Raw genomic sequence first — 22,149 nt, 5'->3', positions numbered from 1 at the left:
AAGTCAGCTGTGAGGGACCTCTCAAGGGTACTGAAGAGCAATGACGTCAGGCTGGAGACTAAGATGCACCTGATCCAGGCTATAGTCTTTGCAATTATGTGCTATGCATCAGAGAGTTAGACAGTGAACAGGGTTGATAGAAGAATTGATGCCTTTGAGCTGTGGTGCTGGAGAAGTGTTGAACATACCATGGACTGCTAGGAGAACAAACAGGTTTGTCCTGGAGAAGGTGAAGACAGAATGCTCTTTGGAGTCAAGGATTCTGAAGCTTCATCTGACATACTTTGGGCATGTTGCAAGGAGGAACTGGTCCTTGGAGAGGGACATCATGTTTGGGAGGGTGGAGGGGCGGCGAAGGAGAGGAAGACCCTCGATGAGATGGATCGATTCTATGAGGGAGTGGTGGAAGTGAGTGCCTTTGAGACAGTGAGGTTGGCACAGGATAGAACGGCATTTAGGGCTCTTGTACATAGGGTCATTATGAGTTGCAAGCGACTTGATAGCACATAACAACAACAACAACAACAGCAACAATGTGTTCTGGATTCCCATTCTTTTCAATATTAGCCATAGTTTGTTATGAACAATATAGCAAAATACTTTTTATAGTCAATAGAACATAAATGGACACTCTTTTGGTATTATCTGTTTTCAGCCAGGATCCATTTGACATCAGCAATGATAGGTTCACAAAAGTATAAAATTACCACAATGCTTTAGCTAAAACACCACACAATTTAACAGAATCAGTGACTATAGAAACATTAGCAGCAAAGAAAACAATAGCATGCACTTGCATCACGTGGAGATTAGATGACATGATGTGAAGCGGCATTGTAATTGGATCATAATGAAGGCTTTTATCTGGGCACATCTGTAGATGATTGTTGTTGTTTTTGTTAGGTGCAGTCCAGTCAACTGTGACTCACGGTGACTCTGAAAAATAGATTTGAACCTTTCCCTACCTGCCCCATCCTTTCCATGTAATGTGGGAGCCCATTGCAACAGTCACTATATAAATCCATCTTGTTGAGGGTCTTCCTCTCTTTCTCTGACACCCCCACCTTTCCCAGCATGACATCCCTTTCAAAAACATGCTCAAAATATGTGAGACGAAGTTTCACCATCCTTGCCTCTACAGAGCACCTTGATTGTACTTCCTCCAAGACAGACTTGCTATTCTTAGGAAGTTCAAAATGTAAATTAACATAGAGTTTGACCCTTGTAGGTGTATTGAGATATATACTGGGAGGGAGGGGAGAAAGAGAGAGAAAGAGCCCGAGCTTATAAAAAAGGCTTTTGTTGTTATAACTATCTATAGGGACATTAAAAAACGTTTCTGCTGAAACACTGCAGAACAAGTTTATAGTCATTTTGGTATCACTCCCTCTGACAGTGTGGTCGACCACCGTCCATCCACCTTAGCCCCTGAATCCTGGGCAGCCCTCTAGTGATGTCTTTAGTAAGGACATAAAGTATTTCCAGAATTTCTCACTGACTGACTGCTGCTCCCGCCTCAGGCTGCTATGTTTGCCCTTGCTTGATGCAATGTTGTCTTTTTCTCATCTGCAGAGCTCGGACATCCTCAGCACCGTCGGTTATGACAGCATCATCCAGCACCTCAACAATGGCCGCAAGAACTGCAAAGAATTTGAAGACTTTTTAAAAGAAAGGTACAGTGTTGTTTCCTCTCTGAAGATGGGGACTGGGGATTGGAGATGGATTCTTCCATGTGACTAAAGAGCAGAGCAAAACTCAAAAACAAACTCATTGCTGTTGGGTAGGAACCAACTTAGAGCTGACCTTCCCTCCCCCTCTTCCAACCCGCAGCAGATTTCAGGGGGCTGTAAATCGCAATGCGGGAGACTGTCTAGCTTTCTTCCATTGGACTGTTGCTGGCACCAAACTGCCAGAGACAGTGCCACTTCTGAGTTAGCACTATAACACCGTGTGAGTATGCCACTAGAGTTCCTTAATGAAAGAATGGTGCACTGTTTATTTGTTGTTGGTTTTGTTTGTTTGTTTGTTTTGTATCTCTTCCCCTTTCCCCCCTTTAGATCTCTTGCTATCAGCAGTGGAATAATACTCAAGAAGTAAATAAAACCCTTCCCTGAGTTTCTCAGAAGGTAGCTCTGGTGGCTCAGTGGTTAAGAGTTTCCCTGCTGATCCAAAAACACGTGGTTTCAATCCACCAGCTGCTCTGCAGGAGGAAGCTGGGCCTCTCACCCTGTGCCGTTTACAGCCTCTGAAAACCCGCTGGAGGGTCAGCAGTGAGTCGGTTCTGACTGCACAGTACACAATAGCAACAACAAGGTTCTTAGAAATCAGGGTGGGAGATAACATTTATAAATGAGAAAGCAAATGTAATTCTAAGTGGTGTGGTCCACCTGACACTGAGAGACCTCAGGGAAAAGGAATGCGGTATAAAACAGGTGAGAGGAGAAGGGTGAGCTTTATGGAGGAGATCCTTGAGGTGGCCTTTGGGGGTGGGGAGCTTTGCATTGATAAAGGAAAGAGACCCAAATATCTGTGGCAGGACATCTAACTGAAAGGGAAGAACCGAGCGTAAGGGAGTTTGTGAGAAACGTAGAGGGACAGATTTGGGCGAGGTCCGGTGGGTGGTGGGGCTTTGTGGTTTCTGCAAAACTGAAGTGGTTTTGAAGATTTTATTTTAGTGGTAAATTTGGCTTTTTTAAAAAAAATCTGTACTTAATGATGTAAGTCAATTTTGGCGAATATCTTATTCCTCCGAAAAGCTCTGTTTCTCAAGTGATTCTGGATGAAGTTTTGCCTGAGAGGTTTGTTTTGGTTTTTACCAAAGAACAGGACCATTGCCAGTATCCATGTTAATGAGCACGTTTTGGTTGTAAGGCGCTGAGTGATGGGGTCAGAATCTGGAGACATCAGAAGGTTTTCGATAAAGTCTTTTGCCCAAGAGAATATTATATAATGATCAAGTTTATCACACTGGTTGCCTCGTCCCTGTAAGGAAGCCTCTCTTGGAGCTGTCGCTGAGGTCTAAGGGGACTGGAGCATTTCCATGATGTGCGTCTAATGAAAAGAGCACAGACAGGAGCCAGCCATTGTTCTTTCCTCTCTGAAGGGTCCAGCCTCCCTCTTTAAATTCTAGATGTGGATGATGGCAGCATTCCTTTATGACTCTCCTTTCTCTCTGCAGACAGGGAAGTTTGGACAGTGGAGCTCATTATCTCCACAGGCTGCTGTCAGACAATTAAAAACAGGCTAAGCCTTAAACAAGCAAGGGTCTCAAGCATTTCCATCAAGTTCTCTCAACCTTAAGAAGCCCTGCTGGCTTACTGCATTGCATATCGGACTGCTAACCCAAATGTTGGTGGTTTGAGTCTGCCAGCCCCTTCAAGGGAGAAAGATGGAGAACCTCTTCCCGTAAAGTTGTATAGTCTCCAAAAGGCAATGGATGATTTCCACAAGTCAGAACTGGCTCAATGGAAGTGGGTCTGGTTTGTTCACCTCAGAAGGATCATTTAGGAAGTGATTTTTTTTTTAAATTTTGTACAAATGGACAATTATTTGATATTTAGTTTCCCTTTTTTCTATAAAATTAAACTAATAGTAGAATTAGTTTTATTCATTTGGAAAAAATTAACTGTGGTAAAAATACCCATATCGAAACATTCACCAATACAAAAATTTCTACATTTATAACACTATGCCATTGATTACTATTATTCTTTTTTTAAAAAAATGTAGACTATGGTCTCATTCTTTTAAAATTATTTATGTGTTATATTTCTATTCCTCCATTCTATCTATTATGAGCAGGAAGAAATGTTCATTATGATTATCAACAAATGCTAACCCAACTTATTCCTGAGTGGTGAAATTTTGGACAATTTGTTGTTTTCTACTTTGTACTTTTCTTTTTACTTGTTTTAAATATAATGTATGTGTATCCCTTTGACAAAATGGAGAAACATGTTTCCAGAAGCATGTTGTAACAGGGAAACTACAAAGTCTAATGTTGCCAAAAGCTCTGGATCAAAAATGAAGCTTAAAATAGAATATTCAAAGCTAGCCAAAATTGGTATGTTTGTATTGCAAGCCAATGGATATAGCCATTAACCTACTTGTCATTTGGACTGTTTGGACTGTTCTTCTGTTTCTTCGGGGGCGTATTTTATTCTGTAATTCAGGATTATGAGGCCTCAAGTTATTAGAATCCATATGCACATGCAATAGAACCCTTCTTACTATGTCATAGTGATCTGTGCTTTACGATAAAGTAGACCAGATTATCTTGCTTAAAAATAAATACATGTTCTCAATATGTATATTATTTGTATATAAATATTTAATAGTTGTCTTAAAAAATAGAGAAACACATTATGTAAAACATATGACACAGGGGAGAAAGAAATTTTGTATTATATAAAAGAAGACATATCTATAAATGTAAGGAATTCCTACAGTAGTAAGGAGTTGTACTGCCAAGACAGAGGTTCAAGGTTCAAATTCTCTAAGGGAGAAAAATGGTTAGGTTCTTCCCATGTGATTTACAGCCCCTGAAAACCCACTGGAGGGTCAGGTATAATTTGGGACGATGCATAACAACATAACCAAACAATAGGGGCGGGGGGGGAAATCCCAGTATACTCAGTTAAACAACAGGAATGTGTGTGAGTAGATAACTTAAAAAAGGAAATATAAATGCCCGGTAATCATATGAAATAATGCATCAGGTCACTAGAAAGATGAGAGATGGGATTAGAAAGATTTTTTACCTCTCACATGGGTGAAGGTTCCAGGAAATGGGAACTCATATACAGGCTCATACGTCTCGTTTTCTTGAAATTCATGATCATAGCATATTTTATAAATTGAAAGTCTGTGGCAGGTTTGCATGGTGTAAATCTAAAATCAGTGCCATTTTCCCAGCAGCATGTGTTCCTCTCATGTCTCTGTTTTCCATTTTGGAAATTTTCATAATATTTCAAACCTTTTCATAACACTAATGCACCCCCAATATATTACAATATAGTGTAAACATAATGTTCATATGCACAAAGAAACTAACAAACAAAAAATTCGTGTGGCACACTTTTTTCCTTATTTTTTTTTAGCTAATTTTAATGAAAGTTTACAGAGACTTAAGGTTTTCAGTCATTCATTGTGGCATACTTTATTTGATACTGGTTTTCTTGTAATGATCTGAAATGGAACCTTCAGTGTCTTTAATGTGTGCCTCTTCAGCTAGGGTGGAAGGATATAGTGACAAAGCTGTTTTGGAGGGCAAGTTGGCCCTATTTCCTCCAAATTTAAAATGCATACCCCTCTGATCTAGTAAATCCACTTTCTAAGAAATCTATCCCAGAGACACACTTTTGGAAATGTGTAATCATACTTATGCAAGTATGCTAATTTTGCTTTTTCTTTTCTAATGGTGTTTAAAAATCCCTTACCATGGAAAGCTACAAACATGGTATATCCATATGAACTGAGAAGAAAAATTCTATAAGATGCATTACTAGGCGAAAACGAATTAAAAACCTAAACCCAAGCCTACTGCCAAGTTGATTCCAACTTATGGGGACTCTCCATTGGCTTTCTGAGAGTTCTTTGTGAGAGACGACTGCCACATCTTTCTCCTGCAGAGCAGTTGATGGATTTGAACTACCAACTTTATGTAATCTAAAGAGTAATCCACCATACTACCTGCATTTGTTACAGAGTAACAAATAATAGAATGAGGTGTATATGTGTACGTGTGTGCCTGGATTTGCATGCAAATGCAGAGAAAAAAGGACCAGAATGAGATATATCACCACATAGAGTTAATGATCCCTGGGGACAGAAATGGGCTTGAAGAAGATCATGAAAGGGGATTTTTGCATATTATTCTATGTAGCTTATGTTGCTTGAATCATGTGCTATGAGAATGTTTATTTATAACTTGTTAACTTTTACAATTTTCAAATAAAGTAGGGTAGACTAGCCTGTTGTTAACTCATAGTGATTTTGGGGCACAGTAGAACTGTCTCATAGGCTTTTCTAAGCTGTAGAAAAACTAGGGAGCACCAGTGGCCTAGTGGGTAGGGAGTTGCGCTCCCAACACAAATGTAGGAGGATCAAACCTCCCTGTTGCTCTGTGGGAAAAAGAAGAGCAATCTCCTCTTAAGCGATTTACAGCCTCTGAAAGCCCACTGGAGGGTCAGCTATGAGTTGATGCCAACTCAAGGGCAATGAATGACAACAACATCATCTTTCTTGGAGCAAACTGTCAGGTCTTTCTCCTGCAGAACCACTATTGAGTTCAAATCTCCAGGTGTTTGGTTTGCAGCTGAATACTTAGCCATTGCACCACCAGGATGACTCAGACCAGCCTGTTGTGGTTGTGTGCCTTTGGGTCAGAAGCAAACCATAGCTGATTGTCCAGTGAGTTTTCAGAGGTGCCCATTCTCCTGTGGAGCTGTGGTGAGTACGAACTGTATGCCTTTGAGTTTGCAGCACAGCTTCTTACCACTAGGCCACCAGCACTTCCTTAAATCCCTTTAAACAATTATTATGGTTTAGGTTAAGATGAGGACTGGGGCAAGAAGTGGCTATAATGACAGAGAACATGGGATAGTTCTAGGGACTTTAGGCTCCTCAATCACTGTGTTATAATCACTTATTTTTTTTTAATTGATTTGCTTACAAAGTTTGTGTACATAATGTTTCACATTATTCTTTGTCCGCATTGTGTTTCATACAATAATTCTCATGAATTATGTTTTATAAAAATAGGTGGAGGGAGAGAAAGGGAGGGAAGGAAATGAGAAGGAACCAGGTGAAAAGACAGGACAATGATGGGCAAGGTCTAATCAGCCACTTATGTGAGATGTGCCAACTGCAGTTTGTACTTGAAGTTTCCACTTTTGGGGACACAATTTGCATTTTTGTGTGTTTGAATGGAAAAGTCTTACTGAAAGAAAAGTTCAGCATCAGGGGTGTAGCCGTTGAGAGAAATGATCTCTTATTCTGTTTATTTCCACCCCTTTAATTCTTGGATGATGGCTTTGAACTGGTAGTCTCTAAAATATTAAGCTGCCATGGCCAGGGTATCACACTCAGTATTGCTGTTGAGTTCACTCTGTGAAATTTTAGCTGGCAAAGATCACCTAGATGAAAGTCTTTTGACCTTTTTTGCAAGTCAGAGGACTGGAATGCTAGTTGAGCCTCTGCTGTCAAGGGCAATTGTCTTCAAGTGACAAGCTCATGGGTCTTAGGCAGGAGTCAACCTTGAGAACTCATCACCCTCTCTTTTGTTCATCTTAGGGCATCAATAGAAGAGAGATATGGCAAAGATCTGCTCAGCCTCTCTAGGAAGAAGCCATGTGGACAGTCTGAGATCAAGTAAGTATCATATTTCTTTCCAGTTTCCAGGCTGACAGATAATTGTCAGACTCTTATCACTTCAGACAGAAGGCAATGTGTTAGGAGAAAATGCTTTTAATCTAGTATTCCCCCCACCCCTTATTTAATACTTTTTAAAAGTTACAGAAGCAGAGAGGAGGCTGAAAATGAATTCTGAAGCCACAACTCATTATTACTGTGTTCACATTTCCCCTGAAGTTCTTCCTTATTCATATTTATCTATCAGTTGTTGTGCTGTTGAATCAGCATAAACTCATAGTTGACGCTCCAGTGAGTTTTCAGAGGCTGTAAATCGCATGGGAGTTTACACTATTTATAAAACATAACACTAGAAATGTTATGGGATTTGTTTGTTTCGTGCACACGTTCACACATGCACACACGTGCATGTTTAGCTGTGATAACAATTGGAGCCTGTCTCTGCACCATTTGTAAGGTCTCTCCACCAATGTGACCTTTCACCACCACAATAATTATTCCTCTGCTGTTCATCAAGCACTCTGAGGGTGCAAACAGGGCTATATGATGCCTACTTTCGGCATACACGGCCTCCTATGCACAGCTGGCTTCATGAGCAGCTGTACAGGATCTCCAGTTAAATATACATAGTTTAAGTTCTGCTGGCATAATTTTAAAATGCTTAAAAATTTATAATTATAAATATTTTTATATTATAAAATATAAACGATATATTAGAAAGAGAAAATGTTCTAAAATTATTAATTATAAAGATAAAATATATTAAAATAGAAATATATTTTTGTACTTATAATTTATTTTAAAAAGCTTCATATATTAATTTTTTACACATATTAAAAAACCCCAATAACAGTAAAAAGCCTCCAAAAAACCCAGCAAACAAATAACAAATCAAAACCCCACAAAGCAAGACCAAAACAACAAAACCCGCTATCATGGCTCAACTTTCAGACAAATAACAAAACCCAATAACATTAGGAGGCACTCACTCTTTAGCTCTTATTCTTTGACTATATAAGGTCAAAAGAGCAGCATTTACAGAAAATCCAGCATCCGTGGGAACTTCTATATTTTTTCATCAGGTGAAAGATTGTACAAACATGAGCTCATATTCATTTTAAACTCTGAAGAGACTTTTGATTCGGAGGTTAAAAGGTTTTTGGACCCTGCAACACATGTTAGTGAGAGACTTTCAAACGTATCTGCTTCCACATTCATCTTTCTGTCAATAATTATGACAAAAAGCCCACTCATTAAGAATGCTCATTCATTCTTCTAAGACAATGATTAATTTTTTTGTATTCTTTGAAATTGTATTATAAACTGGGTAAAGTGGACAGAGTATGTACATGTATGTATTTTATGCTTGATATGTTTATAATAATTGTTGGAAATAGTTTTAAATTTTATTATTTTTGTGTGTGTGTATCATCAAATTGGATCTGACTGGTACAAGAGGAGATTGCTCCTCCTTCTCCAGCAGAGCATGTGGTGGATTCGAACTGCATACCTCTGTGACTGGAAATATTTCTGTGAGAAAAGACAGTGAGGTATATGTGAGGTAACTAAGAACAGAGGTTTGCTGCTGTTTTTAAGTGCTGTCTAGTTGAGTAGGACTAATAGCAACCGTATGAACAACAGACCTAAACCCTGTCCTATCCTGTGCCATCCTCATAATTTCTGACATATTTGAGCCCATTGCTGCAGTCTATCTCATTGAGGGTCTTCTTCTATTTCATTGACCCTCCACCTTTCCAAGTTTGATGTCTAGCAGGGACTGTCAATTATCATGATTTTTCTTAGAAGACTAGCAGAATTTCCATGTATACGTGTACTAAATGCTGCTGTGCATAGAGGATCGTGAATTCATCAAATCCCATTCCCACTTGAACAGCTGGAGTGAACTCAGTGAGATCAACCATCAGGAAGATAGCAGTGTTCACAAACATTACCCAGGTCCTCACCCGAGGGGAGGGTTTACTTCAGGAACTGTGCTTGCTGAAGACTAAGACCGTGCATGATGGGGAGCTGGTTATCTGGGAGAGAAAAGAACTACTGAGAGAAAAAAGGCAAAAAATGAATCCTGGCCTTCCATGTCTATGGTATGATGATGGAATATCACTGCTGATTATTTTAGATAAGATCTCATCTCGCTAGCTGACTTGGCCTAGGGATGCACTTTGGCGGCTCGATGAAGAACATGAACTTGGTAGGAGAGCCATGGTCGATCTTTAGGAACGACAGCTAGCTTCTAGGAACTGAAAACAGCCTCTAAGTGACAGCTCTCACAAGCTGAGGTTCTCAGTTCTACAGCTGCAAGGAAGTGAAGTCTGGCAATGGCCTTAGTGAGCCTACAATGAGATTCTTCACCAATCAAGTCTCCAGAGGAGAAGGCAGCCTGGCCGACACATTGATTTTAACCTTATGAAATTCTCAGCAAAGAGACCTGTAAACAAATTCTTGTATGCAGATCAATTAAAGTATTAGAAACTAAAAAGAGCATCTCTATTTGTCAATCTATCATTCTTTCTATTTATCTATGTATCTAAGAAATGCCCCCTAGGGTTTACAAGACTCTATGGGAACAGTCTGCCTCAGCTTTGTTTGAGAAGCTGGTGGTTTCAGATTACCTATGTTTTGTTTAGCAGCCCAATGATTAACCCACTTCACCACCGGGGCTCCTTTGTCCAGCTCAGATAAATAACAAGGAGTGTATGACAGTTATGCCTGAAACTGAGCGTGTGGGAAGGGAAATCTTGCTCTTCTGCTGAACTTTCAGACTAGCAATGATGATTCTATTTGCTGTCTGCTGTCTGTAGAGAGAAACGTGCAAAGGCGTTATCCTAAGATTTAGGTAAACAATTTCCAGAACTGAAATTATGCATGTGCTTGTTTTTCAGCACTCTGAAGCGGGCCCTTGAAGTCTTCAAGCAGCGTAAGTGCTTTTTAAAGTGTATTTGCTGCCCTTGGCAAGCTCTTGTGCCGTGTCTGTCACTAAAGGTGGGTTTTGATTTGAATAGTAATCACACTACTGGAGTACCATAATCTCATATTGAGTGGGGGAAAAAAAGAATAATGTTAACTTTGCATTAGTAACACAATTCAACACTCAGTGCAGCTGTTAAGGTGAGAAATAGCTCTGTGGAGCTGAAATGAGCTGGAGAACCCTTTACCGCTGCCCATTATGAGATAGAGTTGATGCACCCAGAGCAGAAGAGTCCGTGCTTCAGTAGAACCACATGGAATGTTCTTAACAGATTGCTGCACCTCTCCCCCAGAAGTCCTGATTTAAAAGGAGGGAAGCTGAGGATTTGCATGGATCACAGGTCCAGGGACCACACTTTGAGAACCACAGCTGTGGAAGGTTATCTTTATTTAGGGTGTATTACCAAGAAGCAAGGTAAACATCAGTTCACCTACCAAACTGTAGTGAACAATTTCACATAGGTTTCTTTGATGTGGTGAAAAACACTTGAAAGTGTTCATTACAGATTGTAGTTATGGACAAGCAAGATTTAGCTTACTGGACACGCCACTCCTGACAGACACTGCAAATTTGTAAAGAGTTATTTATTTATTTTTTTAAGTTAGATTTTTTGTTGTTGTTTTTTGTTTGCTTTCATGTTGTTTAATTTTTTAAATTTTATCATTGTTATTATTAATTTTAATGAAAAATTACAGAGATTTTGGATTTCCATTCCCTCATTGTTGCACTTTTCTCCCTGCCCACTCCTCCCCTCTAGTTCGTTCTTCTCTTTGAAAAGTAAAAGTAAAATTCTTTCATTGTTATACAGTCCCTCCCCTCAGGTCCACTCCACTGTTCAGCCTTCGTTCTGGACTCAAGTTTTTGATTCTGGAGGATGGTGCTGTGGAGTTGGGAGAGAGACAAATGTCAGCCAGACCTACAACAGAATCTTTGATGGGATGAAAAAAAGTGAAATCATTCACTGCACGTTACTAAATAAGCACAAAAGAGCCGATGTTACCTTGCTTAATGGGCAACCCCACTCCATTTTTGTTGTTTTGTTCTACCTCAAAGACCTAGTGAGCCCTGGTGGCTTAGTGATTAGAAATTGTGTTGTCAATGCAAAGGTACATGGTTTGGCTCCAACCAGCTGCCCCATGAAAGAAAGATGGGCAATCTCCTGTGTAATTTACTGCCTCTGAAAATCTGCTGGAGGGTCAGCGAGGGGTTCGTGATGACTCAATTGTACACAGCAACAACAGCACAGAGACTTAGTCATTAAAGTGCTTGTCCACACCCCACTTTCTCCAGCAAAACATGTTTACTAGGCCGAGTTTTCGTGTTTGATCATGTCCTTCCAGAGCCGTTTCTACAGGTGTTGAGATCTGAGAATATGTTGCCGACGGTGCTGCATTTCTCTGAGGTCCTCATCCATTTCTATGCTGAAGAAATCTTTCATTAAAACAGGTGTGCTGGAGAGTGTGAGGATGACACAGGACAGACCAGGGTTCAGATCTGTTGTTCATGGGGTTACTATGAGTCCTGCTTAACTTAATGACGACGAACAATAACAACAGCACGGGATGATAGATGTGGAAAGATCAAGTTGTTGTTGGTAGGTTCCATTGAGTCGAATATGACTCGTGTGACCGAATGAACAACAGATCTGACCCCTGCCCTCTCCTGCACCGTCCTCACAGCCTCCGAGACATGCTCGAGCCCACTGAAGTCACCATGTCAATCCATCTCGTTGAGACTATTCCTCTCCTTTGCTGATGCCTTCTGAAATACACTGTATTTTTTAAAAAAGTACTATATTTTTGCATGTAAACCATCCCTGTAGACAATATATGCACATATTTAGCATGCATAACACACATAGGAAACTGGGCCATAAGAAAGATGTATGATTTCAAAAAACTGCATAATGTGTGCGTTATTTGTGCAAAGATAATGGCAAGCTCCAGGAGAAGAGGATTGTGGCTGTTTTTATCTTCAATCATGAACATATACTCAACAGAACTCAAACTCCTTGCCATCAATTTGGTTCTGACGCAGAGTCATCAACCACTGGGGTTCTGAGCCTGTGACTCCAACAGGAGACATCTCCCCACTTTCTCCTGTGGAGCCACTGGTGCTTTCAAACCACTAAGCCTTTGGGTTGACGGCTAACTAAGCTAAAGATTTTCTCACTCTGCTCTTGGTAGTCAAGGCAATGAAGGTATCCAGAAGAGCTCAGGGTGGTGGTCAAGTGATGTTAATTTTGCCATTTGCTCCAGTATTTTAACAGCTTTGCTTATTTGAATTCACATGAATCTAGACATTGTTTGTTATGTTTTTAAAATTTCTTTTTGCAGAAGTAGACAATGTGGCACAGTGTCACATTCAGCTTGCACAGACTCTAAGAGAAGAGGCCAGGAAAATGGAAGAATTCAGGGAAAAGCAAAAGCTACAGCGGAAAAAGGTTAGTTAGATTTACATATATGTTAAGATTTTGACTTTCCTCCTACAGAAAATCCCAGTCTTGTTTGTTCATGAAAAGCTTTGATTCAAGTCCCGCCCTCAAGAAGAGATGCTCTTCTTTTAACCTAAGATTACTTACTGAGAACCCATGTGGGAACCCGTGTGGCTATGCCTGTGTGCCCATTCTACATCTCAAACAGTTCACCTTTTAAAAAATTCTTAAGAGATTTCTGAGAGTCAGTCTGCTTTCTTTTACTTTCGGGGGGGGGGGAGAAATAAAAATCCCTATATTATAAAAAATTATCAAAGGGTATGAAGTCCAGAAAATATTGGCTACAAGTGGCTGGCAATCATTTGCTGTGATCACTATTATCAGACTGGAAAGGAGCACCCTTTGATCTTTGGCGGAACCTAGAACATTTGAACTGGGTTGCTCCCAGACCACAGTTCTCCACATAGAAAGGGCAGTAAAGGAAGGGTGAAGAGGTGGAGAGACCTTCCCCTCCCTACCCAGCCCAACCACCACGTTTTACAAACAGGGAAGCTGAGGGCCTGGGGAACGCTCTTTTATATTTTTCTTTTAAAAGCATATATGAATGAGCTTTTAAAAATTGGCGCTGTTTTACTCTGATTCGCAAACTACATGGAAGGAGACAGGCATGAGCAAGAGTTATTAATGCTGTTGATTGCGGTCCAGTTGAGCATGACTCATGGCGACTCTATCAACAAAAGGCCTGAACCCTTTCAATAACTATCAACATTTATGAAAGTTCATAGAGTTTCCAGAGGCATGTTGTTGAGGAAGTGGATGCCATTCAGACCTGATAAATAGTTGGGAAGTTATAAAAATAAAAAAAAGTTCAGGTTTATAGTAAAAAATTTAGACTAGACCAGACACTAAATTCTTTCTATTTAGTTCCTAAAAGACATGTATATTGAGTCTGAAACTGTAATCAAGAAGGCCCTTCTAGAATCTTCTTTCTCAGGCTAGTCTTACCTACCCTTATGTGAGAGACAGGCTATTTCTTATATAGCGTCTGAAGAGATCCTTCCCAGGTTTTCTGGATAGCTCTGCATAGCCATTGGTAAACTTCTCCCTTCCTCAAAATCTTTCTAGAATTGTTTTCTTTTTAAAATTTTCTTTTCTTTTTTTATTTGAATGAAAGTTTTCAAATCATTCTGGGTTTTCAGTCAATCATTCATATTCATTTTGTGTTTTGACATTGTAATTAAAATGTCATTTGATTATTCAAATAACATTTTTAATAACATTAATTGTAATGCTTTTGTTGTGCTGTGACACTGAGTCGGAACTTACTCACAGCTGCCCCACTAGCAAGTTTTCAGAGGCAGTAAATTGCATGGGAGGAGACTGCTGGTCTTTCTTCTGTGGAGAAACTGGTGTATTCAAACTGCATGCCTTTGGGTTGGCAGCACAGCTCTTTACCACTAGGCTGCCGGAGCTCCCATAATTATGATAAATAATATAATTAATCAGTGATAATGCCTGATCAACCTATTATTGTATATTGTCTTTCCTTTCATACAGCTTTTCTATCCATTTATTTTCCTCCTCTCTCCTTCCCTTCCCATCCCTGGTAATCATCCAAGAAAGATGTGTGTAAACCTTTCCTTAACTTTTACTAATACTGGTCTTATACCATAATATCCTCTTTGTGACTAACTTACTTAACTTGGCATAATGTCTTCTAGCACATAATAACAATGTCTTCTATTTTACATCCATGGTATACAGGGTTTTATTAATGCTTTACTATTTTTTAGTGTTGCATAATAATCCATTGTGTCAATGTATCATAGTTTATCTATTTGTCCATTAATATAATTTGGGTTGTTTCTATTTATTTTCTATTGCAAATAGTGCACAGTGACTATTGTTGCTGTTATGTGCCATCGGAACCAATTCGTAGCTGTTCCTCCCAGGTGTTTTCAGAGGCTGTAAATCACATGGGAGAAGATTCCTTAGCTTTATCCCTTGGAGCAGTTGGTGGATTCAAACAGCCTACCACTGGGTTGGCAGCATAACTCTTTACCCCACGCAGCCATCAGAGCTCCCTACAAGGAGTATGGCTGTGCATATATATGTTTGTATGATAATTCTTATTTCTTTGGATTGTGTATCTACTAGTGTGATTGCTGGATCAAATGGTATTACTAGTCTTTACTTTTTAAAAAAGTGTCAGACAGCTTTCTGGTTCTTTATAGTTCCTTGGGATAGTTGTCTGCAGTATGTGAATCCACTAATTGGCTGTTAAGGCCAAGCCTACCTTTGGGCCAGTTTCAGCGTCTCTGCCTGCACTTCTAATTTGGAGTCTGATTCTTGATGGTCATTTAGCCTTTTTGGTGAACAACACCACCACCTTAAGAGACATTTTACCTGATATGTACCGTCTTTTCATGACATGTTCTGCTCTTAGAAACAGTCTCTTCCTGTTTCATGATCTGTATGTGTGTTGCTTTTCTTATTAGGAAGGAAGGGAGGAAACTAACATTCAATGGAACAGCAGACCAAGGTCTTTCATGTAGACTGTTAAGGGCACTTAGATCTGAGGATGTGTCCGATCCTACTTTTTCTTCATTATAATTTATTTTATTTGTTGTTGTTAAGTTTCTACATGTACAATTCAGTGATATTGACAATGTTGTTTGAGATGTACAACCATTCTTATGCCATTTCTCTCCCATTAACATAATGGGACTCAAGTTTCATATCTAATCTTTTGAGTTTCTACTTTCAATTTTATTCCAAATAGACTCCCCCCCCCCCCATTAGATAGAACTTGAAGTTTTTTCCCAAAGATTCTTTGCTTCCTTCACAACAGGTTTATGAACCAAGTGGTAACACGGATGAATCCAAACAGATTTTTAAAGAGCCCAATGCTCAAGGCAGATTTTTGTTAATAGTTAAATTATTTGTTTGGTTTTAAGAAGACTTCAAGGGACATTTTTGGCTCAAGGTTTAAAATTTCTTTTAGGGAAGCAGTGTTTTCAAAATTTTTTTAAACTTTGTATTTTATTCTGGTTTACTTACAAATTCCATATTTATTGTTTTTCACACTGTATCTTTCCTATTTCTTTAACCCACCTCTCCCTTCACACATCAAATTGTGTGACCCTAGAGTTACACTCCCCACCCATTCTCATACACGTTTTACTAGTTATCTATTTCTATAATAATAATAATAATAATAAATAATAATAGTTTTATACAATATTTGTTCTTATGGGACTGAGTTAGTTCACTTAGCATAGTGTTGTTCTCCAGTCCCTCTCAAATTAGTGATTTATAAAACCATTTCTCCTGTGTGTTGCATTGTGTGAATGTACCATAATTTCTCAATCCATTAGATTGCGGTTGGACATTTGGGCTGTTTCCCTGTTCTAGCTATAGTGAATAATGCTGCTATGAACATTGATGTACAAGTCTCTGTTTGTGCCTCAGTTCTCATTTTCTCAGGATATATTCCAAACAGTGGAATAGCTGGATCATATGGAATTTCTAAGTTCAGCTTTTTGAGGAAGAGCCAAACTGCCTTCCAGAATGGTTGTACCATTTTACAGTCCCACAAACAGTATGTAAGAGTTCCTATCTCTCCACAATCTCCTCAACATTTATTACTTGCTGTCCTATTAAACTTTGCCACTGCTACTGGAGTAAGATAGTATCTCATTGTGGTTTTGATTTGCATCTCTCTTATTGCCAGTGATTTTGAGGATTTCTTTATGTGTCTGTTGGTCATCTGAATATCTTCCTCTGTGAAAATTCTTTCCTTGTCCTTTGTCCATTTTGTAACTAGCATTTTTCTTGTGGAGCCCCTGTACAATTCTGTAGACTTTTGATTTGAGGCCCTTGTCTAAAATGATATAGGGGAGCAGTTTTGATGTTCATTTAGCCTCTGTGGTTCTAGAAAGTCTGGATTCCACGTGAATATGACCTTCTTTTCTTCATATCACCCTCTTTTGACCAGGATCTTTTTTAGCATCTTTGATCAAAATTGTCAGTATTGGTTGCAGGGAACCAAGCAGTCCTGAGTCCCATGGCAAAGGAGCAAATTTTCCATGGAGGGAATTAGCTACCCATTCTATTTCCCCAACCCACTCTGGACTCTCCTTCTTTATCTGTTGCTTCATGTTAATCCTAACCACTTTTCTAGAGCAAAAATAGCATGTTTATTACACACATAGCAGGGTCAAACCCTTTTTAACTGACTCTTCTCTAGAAGAATAAGTAATATTTCAAAATGCTGTCTTTAACAATCAGAATGATTTCCTCTAAAAGGGAAGGAGAGTCATTTCCTCACATTTTCAAGAGCACTTAGTAACTCTGGTCATTTCAAGGAGAGTTTTGCTAATTTTGCAAGCCTTCTGAAACTTCCCCTCCTAACAAATTACAGAGATCAAGTTCATCCAGCTGGAAGAGCACTCTGAATTCTGTTAGGCAATAGAGTAGACTATGCTCAATGCACCACGCTCACCCAGTTCCTCTGGTTTTTATCTGCTCTCAACAGCAGGGAAGTACCTTTAGAGATTTCTTTCCGCAGTCCAAAATGTCTTAGTAAGTTCATTACTACCTGTGTCAAAGTAACTTCTGGGTTGTGCCACTTCCTTATTTAGATACAGTTTTTTCCTCTTCTTCTTCTTTTAACCATTTACGTTGGGAGAAAATGTGTCAGCGCTAACTTCCCATTTTCATTGGTCAAACCTGGCACGCCCTGGTCTTTCACTTCTTGAAATTGATGATTTTTCCATTCATTAAGGAAAGCTTCATTTGGTTTCTCTAAGTACACTGAGTGTGTGAGGTTCAGGTGGAATGGCTGTTCAGAATGTTTATGGTGCATTAACTCATTGGACATTGTGTCCACATGAAGCTTGAGTTTGGTTAGAGAGATGAGCATGAGACAGTGGTCCTGGTGCAAAGTGTGATGAACCTTGTACAATGTAGGAGTGTAGGTGCCATGTGAACATACAATGAGGACACCTCATTTCCTCTGTGGGGTATGAGAAGCTCTCTGGAGGGCAATGACATTGAAGACAACATCAGCCGAATGAAAGGCAATAAAGGCAAGGGGGTAACAGATGAGGCTCTTTCTCTCTCGGAGGGCCTTAGGAGCCCTTCTCATTGATACTTGCAGCTGCTCAACTTCTTTCCACATCATAAATGTCCTAAGTAGCAGAGCTCGGACGTGGCCAGTTGCGCTCTCTGCTGGTATCCATATTCTGTTTTATCGTCAGTGCAAGTTGGAATGATCACAGCAGAATTTAGAGCCACCTGTGTGCAGAACTATCTCCCAAGAAAAGGGCCATCTTGATTCCAGCACGTGATGGAAAGTTACTTCCAGTCTCACACATACAGTCTCAGTGTCAATAGAGTGACGGATGGGCCACAGAGCTACTCTTTCAGTCATTTGCTACAGGTTCATTTGCAAATTTCTTTTCCCATTTTTACCCTTTGTCTTGCTTCTCCTCACCCTGTTTTGTTGTTATGTGCCGCTGAGTCAAAACCAGACTCATAGCTGATCCTCCTTATAGCAGAGGTGATTGCATTTTTGTGTGTCTCTGTGTTATCAATAATAAAAGTACAATCAAAATCCCACTGAAGTTGGTCTGAGCAGAAAGTTTTTGAACCTTAAAAGTAATACTTTCTAAAAAGAGACTTGAAAAAGAATCCCTGATTCACCTGAGGTCACACATGGAGGTCACTCAATAAGTGAACATGGACATGAAGAAACTTTAATCAAGGTGATGGAGCGAATGGAGCTGGAGCTGGCATTCGTTAACTCCCTGAGTGGCCTTGCACAAAGCATATTACCTCTTGACGCAGGGGTCACACAGACCAGGTTTGAAGGTTGGACTACTGCTCTCTAAGAACCTTGCCATCTGTTAAATGCCAGGAATCCCTAGTATCAGAGGGAGAAATACTATGAAATAAAGTATTTTGACTAATGCTAGAGATTTACAGCCACCTGCATGGTGCTTGAAGCAGGCGTTACGTAGGACTTGAGGATAAGGAAGCTAGGGTTGAGCCACAAATACAAAATAGTGATGCTCCTGATAGATGAGTCACAGTATGTATATTCAGACTAGAAAGAACCACAGAAAAGACCAACATTACCAATTGTTCTGGTCTGTGTAGTACCTCCTCCTGGCCAATGGACACAGTGACCCCTGTGAAACATAACTGTCTGTAATTCCTAGGATATGGCCCTTTGTCTTTCCATGGGAGCTCATGTTTGAATTCTGCTTCTTTTCCTTGTCTGTAGTGTCTTCCCATTGCTAGATGTATGGCCGTTTCTGTACCCCTCACGTTTGGTTGGGCTCGGAACTGACTGCTGCCTAGCTTACTGAGGAATCTCTCTCCTTCAGGGGAGATTTCAAATATCCAACAACACTCATGGGATGAAGATTAAATAGCATCAAAACTTGACACTTGCATTTAATCCAGAATGTATTAAATGAATATGAAATTGAAAAAGACTCCAACCCCCTCTCATATGTGAAATGTGTCTATCACAAATATTCCACCAAGTGTCTTGAGAATTCATCAAAACATGTTTGTATGTTATGGAGAAAAATACCCCACACCTTACTTTTGTGTACTCACAGTGAATGCCTTTTAATTGTGGTGTTGGAAAAGAGTACTGAATATTTCATGGACTGCCAAAAAAACAAACAAAGCTGTCTTGGAGAAAGTTCAACCAAAATGTTCCCTGGAGAGCTCCTTCTGGTAAAACTGTCTCACACATACGTGGGGCATGTTTTCAGGACAGGCCAGTCCTTGGAAAAAGACATCATGCTGGAAAAGGTCCATGAGGAATTGACACAAGGACTCTAACAACAGGCTTGAGCGTATCAGACAGGTTGAGGCTGGTGCAGGAGAGGACGGGGCTCAGATCTGCTCTTCAGAGGGTCGCTGTTAGCTGTAAATTGCTCGCTAGTACCTAACAACAACCACCCTACAACACCTAATATAAGTACAGAATGAGATAATCTATGTTAACTACGTGGCCCAAATCACAATTGTTTAGTAATAATATTTTGTGCTCTTTATTAATAGTGCTTGTTCTCTCTCTTCAGACAGAAGTTATAATGGATGCGATCCATAAACAAAGGAATTTACAATTCAAGAAAACTATGGATGTGAGTAATACTTTCTTGGTTTTGTTTGTTTTTCTTTGTTGTTGTTTAACTCTTAACATTCTTTGAAACTCTGGGCTGTCAACTCTGAGCATATTCTTCTTCAAATGCCATTTCACTCATATTGTTATCTGTTAGTGCCACATTTTAGAGAAAATAGCCTTTTGTGGTTTAGCCTGTTTTCTTTTTAAAGGCTCTGGAAAAGATTGAGCTTGACATCAAATGGTTGGAACACAAGAATATTATTTTTCTGGTAACCTGGGGCAGTATAGATATTTCAAAAGCACAAAGCATATATATTATCTGATGTCATTTATTTTGTGATTTTTTTTCACTGTGACCTTGATGAATTTTGTTTTTTTCACTTCTGATATTAAGTGATTTTATCTTATAATACTTGTACATTATAAAAGCCTGTCATTGTTGTTGATTGCCATTAAGTCAAACACAACTCATAGCAACCCTATGAACAAAAGGCCTGAAGCCTCTCTTTAACTATTAACATTTATCAAAGTTCATAGTATTTCCAGAGGCATGTGTTTTAGGAAGTGGATGCCACTCCTGCTCCCAACTTTCCTTTAAATGAAAAAGCTTTCATAAAACAAACTTATAACAAGATACTAGGGACTTTCCACCTGTTTATTGTAACTCTAGTTAATTTTTAGACAAAATGAATTCATCTATGGGAAAATTTATGTTTCTATCTTTGTATAGAGATAATACTTGATGCCAATGACGTAGATCCAGTGACCTAGTTAAAAAAGAAAGTGTCATCAATGTTGAGGACATACATGGCCTCTTCTGCTGCCAGACATTTCTCTTTGAGATAGATCATCTCATAAGTACCCATTAAATATGGAATAACGTTAGGGCAATGCAGAAAAAGTGTGGTTAAAACATTATTTTCTTCTGAATTTTCATAATTAAAGAGAAAGTCTTATTGTTGTTGTGTTGTTAGGTGCTGTCGAGTCGCTTGTGACTCATAGGGACCCTATGTACAACAGCTCCGAACCCTGCTCTATTTTGAGCCAACCTCATCGTCTTGGGTGATGACTTTAAGGAGAAGCTGAAAAACCTGGTGAAAAAAATGATTAGTTTAATGGCTTTGAGAACAGGTGTGCTTTCAACATTAAGCTGGGCTGCAGAAGCAGATGAAGGAGTGACAAAGACATTTTCCTTGTATTAAGAAATTTTTTTCCCCACAAGCCCTGTTATTTTTAGTATGAAATTTTGTGGAACATGTGTAGGAGTTTATTTTTTTCTATAGAAAAGCAGATATGGTTCTATAGTTTTACATCAGAAATGTTCTAGTTAATGAACCTATGCCCTCTTTAGCCATAACCATTCATTTTTATAGGGACCGAAAAGTCACTTTAGCGATAGTATCTGTATTTTTTTTTCTTCTTATGGTTTGACGCCAAGTTTGAGGTTTTCTGACTCCTCATTTTTTTATTAATTTTAATGAACATTTACAGAGATTTTGGCTTTTCATTCATTCATTGTTGCACTTTTTTCTTTACCCTCCCTCCCCCCAGTTCACTCCTCTCTTTGAAAAGCAAAAGATAAACTTCTTCATTGGTATACAATCCCCCCCAGACCCTGACCCTGCTCCCCTCCCCCACCGCTGCCCAAATGCACTCCACTATGCAACCTTAATTCTGGATTCCTGTGATAATCACAATATGCTATCATATATCACTTTTAAACTGCTCTCTCCCTCATCTGTTTCAATATCCAGTTTTTCTCAGTCTTACCCCAACCCTGATGTCAGTCACTTTCTACAACCGTGACACCATGCAGTATTTGTCCTTTTGTGACTGAGATATTTTACTCAGCATAATGTTCTCCAGGGTGACTAATTTTGAATAATATTGCATAAGTTCCTTTTTTTTCAATGCAGCTTAGTATTCCATTGTGTGAATATACCATAGCTTCTCTATCCATTCATTTGTTGATGGGCACTTAGGTTGTTTCCAACTCCTAGCTATTGTGAACAAAGCCGTGATGAACATGGGTGTGCATCTATCTGCTTGGCTGTCAGTTATGGTCTTTTTAGGGTATATTCCCAGTAGTGGAATTGCTGGGTTGAATGGTATCTCTATTTGCAACTTTTTGAGAAAGCACCACACCACTTTCCACAAAGGTTGCACCATTTTACACTCCCACCAACAGTGAATAAGGGTTCCAGTTTCTCC

The 22,149-nt window shown here is 39.3% G+C and overlaps 1 protein-coding gene across 1 annotated transcript in view; it reads left to right on the top strand.

Annotated features, from left to right (window-relative positions):
• The first annotated feature begins 378 nt into the window (after nt 1-378).
• Nucleotides 379-22,149, top strand: part of PSTPIP2 (proline-serine-threonine phosphatase interacting protein 2) — a 41,151-nt gene continuing 19,380 nt past the window's right edge. Inside the window, exons 1-6 of the mRNA XM_006889237.1 lie at nt 379-408; nt 1,573-1,673; nt 7,294-7,371; nt 10,272-10,306; nt 12,694-12,800; nt 19,895-19,957. Of these exons, the coding sequence (XP_006889299.1) occupies nt 379-408; nt 1,573-1,673; nt 7,294-7,371; nt 10,272-10,306; nt 12,694-12,800; nt 19,895-19,957 (414 nt within the window). The remainder of the gene's footprint in view (nt 409-1,572; nt 1,674-7,293; nt 7,372-10,271; nt 10,307-12,693; nt 12,801-19,894; nt 19,958-22,149) is intronic.

The sequence above is a fragment of the Elephantulus edwardii genome, unplaced genomic scaffold (assembly GCF_000299155.1).
Source record: "Elephantulus edwardii isolate Elephantulus edwardi_28Jun2011 unplaced genomic scaffold, EleEdw1.0 scaffold00076, whole genome shotgun sequence".
Classification (NCBI taxonomy): Eukaryota; Metazoa; Chordata; class Mammalia; order Macroscelidea; family Macroscelididae; genus Elephantulus; species Elephantulus edwardii.
Note: the sequence above shows the minus strand (reverse complement) of the source record. Positions and strands in the feature narration are given on the sequence as shown.